This window comes from Phodopus roborovskii, unplaced genomic scaffold, assembly GCF_943737965.1.
Source record: "Phodopus roborovskii unplaced genomic scaffold, PHOROB, whole genome shotgun sequence".
In the NCBI taxonomy this organism is placed as follows: domain Eukaryota; kingdom Metazoa; phylum Chordata; class Mammalia; order Rodentia; family Cricetidae; genus Phodopus; species Phodopus roborovskii.
The window spans coordinates 38,076,233-38,088,691 of record NW_026126418.1 but is presented as its reverse complement, the minus strand read 5'-3'; the positions used below and the strand labels follow the sequence as shown (position 1 = coordinate 38,088,691).

The window sequence follows — 12,459 nt, the reverse complement described above, 5'->3', positions numbered from 1 at the left end:
CTTCTGATTAATATAAACTATAGGCATTCAGATGAAATTGAATTAGCTCAGTACAGTATGTTTTCCAGCCATTGACATTAAATAATAGATAGCTGGAATGTAGCCTAAAGATAACTGGAGAGAAATACCCAAGCACTATCTCTCAAGTTTAAACAGAAACATCCTTAAGAATCCCTCTATGGATGATTCCATGTATGATGAACATGGACAGCAGGGCTGTGGCTGGTTTTCATTTCAGATAATTCCAACAGCAGTTTTTCATAGACTTTTCATAGGCTATTTTAGTTCACCTTTTAAATACCACTTTTTTTTTCTGGTTTACTGGTAAAAATAGGGTATATATAGAATCAGAATTTAAAAATTCAGAAATTCTGAACAGTGCACTTTTTTGTAAAGCTTTCCATGGCTAGTATTTTTACAATTTCACTAGACAATTGATAAACAAGTTACAGGAAGAAAACAAACATAGCATTGTAAATTAACCAAAGGCACATTTCTGAGTAGCTAACTTCGAATCTACATTTTGTTGATGTTGCTAGAAGATCTGAGGAGTGGAACATTAAATGTCATTAATTACAGATAGCTACCAGAAGGCACATTAAATACGAAAATCCAGTTCTCTTGACTTCCAACCCTTTGTTATTTCAAAAATATCTAAGAACATATTTGAATATGTGTGAATGGTAATACAACATTCACATTAACTATATGGAGAAAAAGCAGTTTTAAGGATAATGAAAAAGTAGTCAATTCAGGTGATGAAAACCCCTACGTCTGTTTCAGTTCTTCATCAGAGAACCTGGCGGTGCATACCTGGTGTGGGGAAGAGTACCTCTTTTCATATGTCAGTCTGTTCCCTTCTATGGAGAAACGAAACCCTTTCCTTCTGACGCTGTCTTCAGACTCAGATTTGTGGAATTCATCGTCATCTTTCTCTTCCCCTCCAGACTGCTCTTTCTGTTTTCTTTTCTTCCGCCGATTCCGTCTTTCCTTAGCACTCTTCGAACTCAACTTGGAGGCTTCTGAAGAGCTATCTGAGAGCCTACCTGCTGCACTGGGCTCTCTGGAATGTTCTGAGGCTGTGGCAGCTGCTGCCTGCTATATAGAGGAGAAATCATTTCAGTGTGATGCAAGAAAAGTTTGCTTAAGATCTTTCTTCAAGTTGCCTAAGTTTTGAGTCATTTGCAAAATACTAGCTAACTGAAGCAAACATTATCTAGAAGATGCTTTTCTGGTGTGAAGGGAATTTTTTTCTTTCTCTTAACTAATAACGACTTTCAGAAATAATCTACTTTCCCCCATAGTAATATTTATTAAGCCTGCATTATGCTACTTAGATCATATGTTCATAAAGAGTCATTAGGCATTGATAAAAATATTTTTAAAAAATTATAGAACTCAATCTATTCTAAAAATTAGTATTTAATGGCCATTATTTTCATTTTTTTTTCCTGAAAAACAAACTGGAACATGTAAGAAAAACTGGGGTTATTCAAGATCCTACCCACAGTTTGAAGTAAGATAGCAAGCTCAGGTTTTCTCCAGTTTATGAAAGTGTTTAATACCTTTCATATATTGTCAATTGAAGTTTTAAAAGTTATCACAATCCCTTCTTCACTCCTTCATAATATCATTTTCCATAAGAAAGAGAGAGGGGCCAATAATTTTCCAAGGAGAAGAGAAAATGTTCAATTCTCGAAAAGCTACACCAACCACTTTCACCTCAAAAGTATCTCTCCCTGGTTGCGAGAGTGTGGGAGAAAAAAACATGCTTTGTGGTCATAGCTTGTTTGGTTATGAAACTGCACTTTTTAGTCATCGTTATTCCCATAATGTCCTCAATACAGAACTGTAGCAAATGAATTATTATACTTGAAGAAACTCTTTCTTTTTGGTCAAGATGGTTCCAATACAATTTTATTTTATTAGTCTTTTTAAAAGTACAAACAATGATCTTGCATGTTCTATTTACAACCCACAAGGAAACATAGGAGATAAAACTCGATGTTATCATTCATTGCACCAGCTACAATGGTATTTCATGGCAAGATCAAGTAAACCTTCCTGAATTAGTCCATGTTATTAGTGGTACTCTTTGACTATTTGATGATTTTGGATAAGCGGACTTTTTATTATTAACCAACCACACTAAAAGACAGTGTATCTTATATATAGGAGTACTGTTCTGTCTGCATTTATATATGTGTACCACATGTGTGTCTTGCCTTCTCAGAGTCAGAGAGTAAGGGAGTTGTAAGTGGTTGTGGGCCGCACATGGATGCTGGGGAGGGAATTCATGTCTCCTGAGAGAGTAACAAGTGCTCGTAACCACCGACTCATCTCTTTGGCCAAAGACAATGCATTTTTGAGTAAAGAAAATAAGAGCTTAAAGAAATTGATATACATGTTTATATGACCACTAATTTGTTGGAAAAGATGATCCCCTTCTGATAATTTTCTGATGCCAGCATATTCATCCAGTAAAAGATTTTTTTTTTACTTGAAAAAAAAAAAAAAAAAAAAGAGAAAAGAGAAAAGAGAAAAAACGTATTTTTCCTTTTATTCTCTGAATCTTAAAGTGAGAAAAAATATTGCAAGTAACTTCTTCTGTGGCTAGTATGAAAACACCTTTGTACAACTAAGTGATGTGGCTAGACTAACTCAAGCTAAAGAGATGCTCCACATACAGAAGTCCTTGTGGGAGCTTGCTGTTCCCAGCTTCCTCAGAAACTGTCAGTCAGACAGCTCTACCTTCTTTTTTCATTACAGTACTTCTGTAACACGCAATTAAAAAAAAAAAGTTGGTACCAGAAGAATTGAGAAGCAAAGGTTCAAGTTGTGACACAAGACCCATTTGAACCACTGACTACCTGTGCAGCCTCCTGCTGCTTCTTAAGCTGCTCCAACATCTGCTGAAACTCCGCCTCTTTCTGTTCAGCCTCCTCCAAGGTGGCCTGATTCTGCTCCTCATAGGCCATGGCCACCACAGCCAGGATCAAATTTATCAGGTAGAATGAGCCCAAGAAAATCACAAGTACAAAAAATATCATGTATGTTTTTCCAGCAGCACGGAGGGTCTAGAAACAAGAATATCAGAATCATTTTCACGACCATTTCAGTAACTTGTGACTGTTTCTGACAGAACTCTGACAAAATTAACAATTGCTTCCCTTCACTATTTCTTTAAGCTCTATCTCTTCCTTCTTCTTTGACTTATGCATTCACAGTCATTGTAAGGGATTCTTGGATTTCGCCAAGAATAACATAGTTCATGGAAAACAATGGGGACCTCCATCAAAAAGCTGAGCCTTTCATGGAAGAGACCAAAAGAAAGATAATACTTGAGAGGGAGATAGGGCTGAGGGGAGATTTGTCTTTTGTTCAAGAGTAATTGTATCTAAGAAGAATGAGAAATAGCATTTGAGTCATGGAGACACAGAACAGAGTTACTCTCCCTGGCTTTACCCCATTGAACACATATTGTAATTATCAGAATAGAAAAGCCCACATCCCTGATCTCAAGTTATACTTTCTCTACTGGATCATGCTGTGGTTTGCATTTCATGACTCAGTTTATATTCTTATATGCTTCTACTTATATGCATTAAGTATCTCTTCATATTCTCACCAGTTGGTAAAGATTTTCCCAGAAGTCCTGAGTCATCAGTCGAAACAGGGACAAAAATGCCCAACTGAAGGTATCAAAGCTTGTGTAACCATAATTAGGGTTTCTACCAGCTTTTACACACATATATCCTTCTGGACACTGGCTGCAAATGGGGAAAAAGAAAGTATGACAAGACATTCTGCTGCCTTTTTATTGTGGTAGAAGCCTACACTTATAAAATGATCCAGTCACCACTTAAAGGGCACAAGAGTGTGGTATCCAACTTGCTGATAAATTTCCCACTTTTGACTTCATAGTTTATTACTAGATGTTATGTGTTGCTGTTGCTAAGTAATCTTTCTTCCTCACTGCGGAGTCTCCAGTGGTCATTCCTAGCTTGATACTTAAATCAGGGAAGTAGCATTACAGATTAAAATATTGCTTCTTGCTTTATAGAAGAAACCTTAACATTTAAAATAGGTCCTGGTTCATTTATAATTAATGAAAATTAGTTGTATAAATTAGTATGTATAAAATTAGTTGTTGTTATCAGTGAATTTCTACATAAAGAGATACATATACATATACATATTAGAACAAACCACACATACTCACATCTCACACAAAAGATTGGCTTACCCTGCATCAGAGCTATTTCCACATAGTAGTGCATCTAAAAAGCCCTCCAGGAAATAATGATACCCTGTTTGAAAAAAAGAAAGCCACGTGACAAACACTTGCACTGTGGAAAACACCAAAAGAGTAGGGAAGTCAGGTCCTACTTTTAGTTTCTTTAAGTGATTTTTTAAGCATACCAAATTATTCATTCAAACAAAGGAAAATGAGTTTTCCTTTGCTTCCTTCAAATCTTAATACATCAAGGGTATTTGATACTCAATGATACAAGGCTTTCTTTATTATTAATGTAAAATTAGTGGCAACTGTAGGTCCTCATGGAACAGTTATAAGAAGGGCTCAGTATTTTCTACTACTTTCATGAAATAAAAAATATTCATCATCAGGAGATGAGAATGACATGTATTTCAAAATAAAAAGGTGATGTATTTTCCTGTTTCCCTATCACATTTACTACCATTAGCAAATTATTAAAATTAATAATAATTTACATTTATCAGTTTCTAGAATATATGTCAACAGCTAATAAAGAATATTCATAAATTCTATTAGCTACATGAATATTTTAATGAAATGAAATATTAAGGAATAGAAAGAAACAAATGTTATTTTTAAAAATAAATGAAAAATTTAGAAAAACAATTGGAATAGGTGATCATCCCACCATACCACTGTTTCCTAGCTCTAATAAGTCCCTCCCTCCTTTCAATAGCTACTTGAGAAACTGTGTCTTCAACTCTTTCCTTGACCATCCATTTCCTTTCCCTCAAAGATTGACAAAGAAGAAATCGCCTCACAGTGTGTCAGTAGCACGAACACACACACAGTATTCTCAGTACACTTATCCTATCATAATCATTCATTAAAAGTTTTATCAGTTCTAGAAATAAAGCCCCATTCATTATTCCCTATTGCTTGTATTGGGCTTGGTAGCCTTTCAATGAAATTTACTGAATATATAGATAGGTATGACAAAAATATAAAACATATCAGATTAAATAATCATTGCTGGATTTTTGTAAGAAAAGATACTTCCCAAATGCTAATTTTCCAGAGAAATTAACTCCATATGGAATATTCCATATGATATAAGGGAAAACATTGTTTATATTTTCAAATGTCCTCATTATTTTCAACATGGATAGGAAAAGCTGGTTTGGGGATTTTAATTTTTAAAAGTTTTGGAATCAGACCATATGCCAACTCATACCTCTGATGGAAACCTTCTACCCCATCAGAGACTAGGCCAGCATCCTGAAAACCAGAGACCAGACAAGCATCCTGATTCCCAGAGACCAGCCTGACTCCCTGAAAACTAGGCACAAGCCAGGCCAGATGAGCCCCAGAGGACTGCTAGCTAGGTCAGTGACTATGAACATTGCTAGAACTCTAGTCCCAAACTGAGCAGAGACTATCCAGGTCATCAGAAGCCCAGCCCCCAATGTGGATGGAGATTTTCTATTTAACCACAGGCCACATCAGTCAGAAGACCAGAGAGGAAATAGAAACCAAGAAAGAAAACACACATTCAACAAAGACAAATCCAGAAATTGACACACACACACACACACACACACACACATATATATATATATATATATATATATATATATATATATATAATCACTCCAAATCTAGATGCCTAAATATAAGTGTAAGAACACAAACAATAGCCAGGACAATGTTTCACTATCGAAGCCCATCCATCACACTACAGCAATCCCAAATATTCTAACACAGCTGGAACACAAGAAAATAACCTTCAAACCAACTTTATGATGATGATAGAGGTCCTTAAAGAAGAAATGAGGGACAAGTTTGTTAGGCACTCTGTAAACAGGTTGTCCAGAAGTAAAAAAGAGAGAGAGAGAGAGAGAGAGAGAGGCAGGAGTGGGGTGCTGGAGAGATGGCTCAGAGGTTAAGAGCACTGACTGCTCTTCCAGAGTTCAATTCCCAGCAACCACATAATGGCTCATAGCCATCTGTAATGAGATCTGGTGTCCTCTTCTGGTATGCGGGCATACATGCAAGCAAAACACTGTCTATATAATAAATCTCAAACAAACAAACAACTACAAAAATGATTGGGGATTTATCTCAGTGGTAGAGTACTTGCATAGCAGGCATAAAGTCCAAGTTTAGTCCTAAGTAAAAGAAAAAAAAAAAAAAAGAGAGAGGAAATAAATAAATCCCTTAAACAAATCCAGGAAAAGACAATTTAAAAATATTGGAGGAAATCAATAAATCTTTTAAAGACTGTCAAGAAAACAAACAAATAGTTGACAGAACCCAGTAAAACTGTTTAAGACCTAAAAATGGAAATAGAAGCAATAAAAAACAAACTGAGTGGGTTCTGGAAATGGAAAAATGTAGGTTAAGTGAAGAGGAACTACAGATGTAAGCATCACCAACAGAATACAAGAGATGGAATAAAGAATCTCAGGTACTGAAGATATGATAGAAGAAACAGATTTATCAATAAAAGAACATGTTAAATCTAAAAAATGGTACAAAACACCCAGGAAATCTGGGACATTATAAAAGACCAAACCTAAGAATAGTAGGAATAGAAGAAGGAAAAGATTCTCAGCTCAAAGGCCAAGGAAATATTTTTGATAAAATCATAGAAGAAAATTTTCATAACCTAAAGAAGGACATTCCTATAAAGGTACAAGAAGCTTACAAAAATCAGATAGGTTGGACCAGAAAAGAAAGAGCCCTTACCACATAATAATGAAAACACTAACCACACACAGAACAAAGAAACAATATTAAAATCTGAAAGCGAAAAAGGCTAACTAACATATAAAGGCAGACCTACTAGAATTACATCTGACTTCCCATGGGAGAATCGAAAATTGATACAACATTGAAACAAAAATACTCTATAAAATACTGGCAAACTGAATCCATGAACACATCAAAAATTCATCCACTACAATCAAGTAGGCTTCATCCCAGAGATACAAGGATGGTTCAACATATGAAAATCATTGTAACAATCAACATAATCCATTATACAAACAAACAAAAAGGTAAAAAAATAAAAACATATGATCATCTCATTAGATGCTGAAAAAGTCTTTGGCAAAACCTAAAACCCCTTCATGATAAAAGTCTTGTAGAGATCAGGGATACAAGAGCCATACCTAAATATATATGCAGCAAGCTGACAGTGAACATCAAATTAAATGGAGAGAAACTCAAAACAATTCCACTAAAATCAGGAAAAAGACAAGACTGTCCACTCTCCACAAAAGTTTGGCTAGAGCAATAAGCCAAATAGGAGAGATCAAGAGGATATAAATTGAAATGGAAGAAGTCCAAGTAACATTACTTGCAAATGATATGATAGTATACATATGTGACCCCCAAAATTCTACCAGGGAACTCCTACAGCTGATAAACATCTTTAGTGAAGTGGTTGGATACAAGATTAACTAAAAAACAAAACAAAACAAATAAGCAAAAAAGCAAAAATGAAAAAAATACAGTAGCCCTCTTATATACAAATGATAATTAAAGGGGCTGAGAAGGAAAATGTGGGAGACACATCACAATAATTACAAATAATATAAAGTGTCTTGGTGTAACTCTAACCAAACATAGCAAAGGCCTATTTGACGAGAACTTCAAGACTTTGAATGGAAGAAGATACCAGAAGATGGAATGATCTTCCATACTCTTGTCTCAGAAGGATTAATATAATAAAAATGCCCATTCTACAAAAAAAATCTACAGATTCAATATAATCTACATCAAAATCCTAACATAATTCTTTACCAATCTTGAAATAACAATAATCATATGGAAGAACAACAGCAACAACAAACCCAGACTAGCAAAAATAATCCTGTTCAATAAAAGAACTTCCAGAGAAATCACCATCTTTGATTTGAAGTGATACTACAGAGTACTATAGTAATAAAAACTGCATGGCATTGTCATAAAACAGACATGTAGATATTTGGAATTGAATTGAAGACCTAGACTTATTCCACACACCTATGAAAACCAAAATTATACAATGGAAGAAAATATCTCAACAAATGGTACTGGTTTAGATAACTGGATGTCAACAAGTACAAGAATGCCAACAGATTGAAATCTATCACCCTGCACAAAACTCAGGTTCAAGTGGATTAAATATGTCACATAAATCCAGATACACTGAATCTGATAGAAGATAAAGTGGGAAATAACCTTTAATTCATTGGCACAGGAGATAACTTCCTGAACACCAGTAGAACTGACACTAAGATTGACAATTAACAAATCAGACCTCCTGGAATTGAAAAGCTTCTGTAAGGCTAAGGACACTGTCAATAGGAAAAAATGAAAGAGCTCCTTCAACTCCACATCTGACAGAGGGATGGTTTTCAAAATATAAAAAGAAACTAGGTATCAACAAATCAAATAATCCAATTAAAAAAATGAAGTATAGATCAAAGCAGAATTTTCAACAAAGGAATCTCAAATGGCCGAGAAACACTTAAAGAATAGTTCAACATCCTTATCCATCATGGAAATACAAATCATAATGACTCTGAGATTCTGTCTTACACCCTATCAGAATGGCTAAGACCAAAATCACAAATGACAGCTCATGTTGGAGAGGATGTGGTGCAAGGGGAACACTCCTCCATTGGTGGTGGGAATGATAACTTGCACAGCCAGTTTCAAAATCAGTATGATAGTGTCTCAGAAAATTGGGAATTGATCTATTACAAGTCCAAGATATACCACTCTTGGGCATATACCAAATGATGCTCCACCATACTACAAGGACAGTTGTTATTCATAGCAACTTTACTCTTATTAACCAGGACTGGAAACAACGTAGATACTTCTCAACTGAAGAATGGCTAAAGAAAACATGGTCCATTTACACAATGGAATGTTACTCAGCTGTTTAAAACAATGATATCATGAAATTCACAGGCAAATGATGGAACTAGAAAAAAAAATCATCCCAAGTGAGGTAACCCAGTCCCAGAAAGACAATCATTGTATCTATTCACTTGGATATTAGCTGTAAGGTAAAGTGTAACCATGCTACAATCCACAGACTCATAGAGGCTAGGTAACAAGGAGAGATGGGGGGCTGCATGGATCTTCCTGGGAAAATGAAATAAAAGAGAATTTTTTGGATGGAGTGGGGGGGGTGGGGAAATAGGTAGGGGAACAATGGTGGGGAGTGTATTGAACTAGAAGACTGGATATGTGGGACATTTCAGGATGAGGTAGAAACTTGGTGTGTGGAAACTCCCAGGAATCTACAAGGATGACCCCAGCAAAGACTCCTAGCAAAAGAATATACTATCCTGAATTGGCTACCTCCTGTAACCAGGCATGACTTACAGTGGAGAGATTGGGACATCAACACAGTCACCATAACCTTAGACCTACCGTATGTCTGACCTATGGGATGTGCAGAGGTAAGGGTGACACAGAGTTTGTCCATTGGTCCAACCAATGACTGGACCATCCTGACATCTCCAAGAGACTGAGTCACCCTGGAAACTGCCCAGAGCACCAGGAATCAGAGGCAGGACAGCCCAGAGACCTAAGATAGAATCAAACATGACTGGAGGGAAAAATAGTCAATGCAATGATGCCTAAAGATATTCTGCAGTGCTTATGGATTGGTACCTATCCCATTCGTCCTCAGAGAGACATCATACAGCAATGGATGGAAACAGATGCAGAGTCCCACAGTCAAACATTAAGCCTACCTCGGGGAATCCTGCTGAAGAGAAGGAGGAAGGAGTGTATGAGCTAGAGGTATCAAGTACATCACAAGAAAACCCATAAAATAAACTAACTTGGGATTACAGGGGCTCACAGAGGATGCACTAGTAAACAGGGAGACTGCATGGTACTTATCTAGGCCCTCTGCATATATATGTGCAGTTGTATATTTACTTTTCTTGTGGGACTCCTAAATGTAGTGGGATATTCATTTTGTCTCCTTCTGTGGCACCGACCTCATTGGGGGGCGGAGCCAGGGGTGGAAGTGACCTGTGGAAGGAGATCTGAGGAGGAGCTGGGGAACGCTCTCTTGCTGGTGGGATGTGGGGAGGAGAGCATCTGGTGGAACTTGCTGGTGTTCATCTGTCTAGGTTGTAAGTTATTTCTCTTTGAATAAACATTTATTCAGCCTATTTGTTTATCCTGATCTTTATTTATTAAACCACAATATCTGATGATGGGAGATGTCATTCTGTAAATATGTTTCTCATACTGGTTTATGAATAAAGCACTGTTGGCCAATAGGAAAGCAAGATAGGTGGGACTAGGAGACAAGGAGCATTAGATGAAGTAGTAAGGAGTAGTCAAGATGGAGAGATTGGGGAGACCAGATGCAGGCCCCTTTCCCTGGTAAGATGAAAGCATGTGGAAATACGTAGATTAACAGAAATGGGTTAATACACAAGACAGAGCTATCTGATAAGAAACTAGTACCTGGCCAACAGAATTATATCAAATACAGAGTCTCTGTTCATTATTTGGGGCTGGTGCGGTGGCAGGACAAGACCAGCGGCGGGTGGAAAAACCTACTCCTTACACCTAACAGTGGGAGCAGGAGCTGGCTCTAACTCTTGTCTGTTTTTGGAACCCTATTACTCATATTGAGTTGCCTTGCTCAGTCTTAATAGAAAGGGAGGTGCTTAGTCTTACTGCAACTTGATATACCTTGTTTTGTTGATATCCATCAGAGACCTGCCCTTTTCTGAACAGAAATGGAGGAGGATAGGATTGGGGTGGGCAGATGGGAGGTGTTGGGGGCAAGGATTGGTGGGAGAGGAGGGAAACTGCAGTTGGGATGTAAAATAAATTCAAAAAATTTTTTAGTATTAGAAATAGAAGAAAAACGATTATAACAATTTTAGGACATGCTTTTGATTCCCATGTTTATAAATAAAATCTTATCTCTTTTATTTTGTGGGTGAAAATGTTTGAATGCACGCACATGTGTGTACATGGGTACATATGCACATACGGAGCTTGTAGTCAATGTGCTGTTTTCTTCAATTGATCTCTAGCTTTTGTGACATGATTTTCCACTAATACTCCTGGAGCTCATTGACTTCACTAGCCGGGCTGACTAGTGTTGTCTGCAGATCCACCCTTGTTTGTCTCTACCTCCAGTGCTGGGGCTGGGCACTCCACATTTTGTAGGTTATGGTTATCCAAACTCAGATTCTCACATGTGAGAGGCAAGCACTTTACTGACTAAACCACCTTCCAAGTCCAAAAGAAAATATAAGTTTAGTCTAAAGAAAGTATAACTTGTCAAAATATTTAGTTTATTTTTCTGTCACTTTCTAAGATGAATCACGTCATTATGTTTACATTTGCTTTAAAATAATCTTTTTTTCCCCAGAAAGTGTACTATTATTAGAGAAGGTGATAATTGGACTTTAAGCAGATACTTTTTATTTCTTTAGAATATGAGGAAAATAATGTCTTAAGACATTTTTCAGAAGAGGAATAAATCCTAAGGAATGTATTCATGGAGTGTCCGATCTTAGACAAAAGGTGGACAAATTACAGCTTTCAGGGCATTGATAAGATCGAGGACTTATGGAGATTATGTGACCTGTTTAAGGTGCATTTGTTCCCTGCTCTGACATTGTTTAGAAGTCATCTCTTTACATGGGGGGAGGGCCTAAGCCCTGCCCCAAATGATGTGTCAGACTTTGATGATCCCCCATTGGAGGTCTCATCCTCCCTGGGGAATGGATGGGGAGTTGGATGGGGAGTTAGATGGGAGTATGGGAGAACAGGAGGGAGTGGGAACTGGCTTTGGTAGGTAAAATAAGTTTGTTTTTAATTTAAGTAAAATTTTATAATAAAACATTTAACATTGACCTTCATTTGCAGACCATTTGGTGGCATGTAACTCAACATCACAGAGAACAAAATACCAACTAGGGCATTTCCAGATCCAATTATATTAAGACTTTGGTAATGAGTGTTTGCTCTTTCCTTACACTATCAGTGCTTTAATAACTGTCAAGTAATTTTAAGAATAATCCCAGCAGCTTTCTAGTACCTGAGACTTGTTCTTTATTCCAGAACATTACTTGTTATCCCGAGGAAATAACAAAATGGTAATATTTAAGCATATGAAGAGCTTGGGTTTAAACACCAGATATTTTTCTTTATCAGCATATTTTCTTTGTTGATGAATCATGTTCTAACTTTCCATG

General features: G+C 36.7%; 1 protein-coding gene across 1 annotated transcript in view; it reads right to left on the bottom strand.

The window, feature by feature from the left end:
• Scn1a (sodium voltage-gated channel alpha subunit 1) overlaps nucleotides 1–12,459 on the bottom strand; it is a 118,937-nt gene that overhangs the window by 37,923 nt on the left and 68,555 nt on the right. The window contains exons 8-11 of the mRNA XM_051184562.1: nucleotides 4,247–4,310; nucleotides 3,629–3,770; nucleotides 2,871–3,077; nucleotides 814–1,098 (exon numbers count right to left, since the gene is read on the bottom strand). Coding sequence (XP_051040519.1) covers nucleotides 814–1,098; nucleotides 2,871–3,077; nucleotides 3,629–3,770; nucleotides 4,247–4,310 — 698 coding nt within the window. The remainder of the gene's footprint in view (nucleotides 1–813; nucleotides 1,099–2,870; nucleotides 3,078–3,628; nucleotides 3,771–4,246; nucleotides 4,311–12,459) is intronic.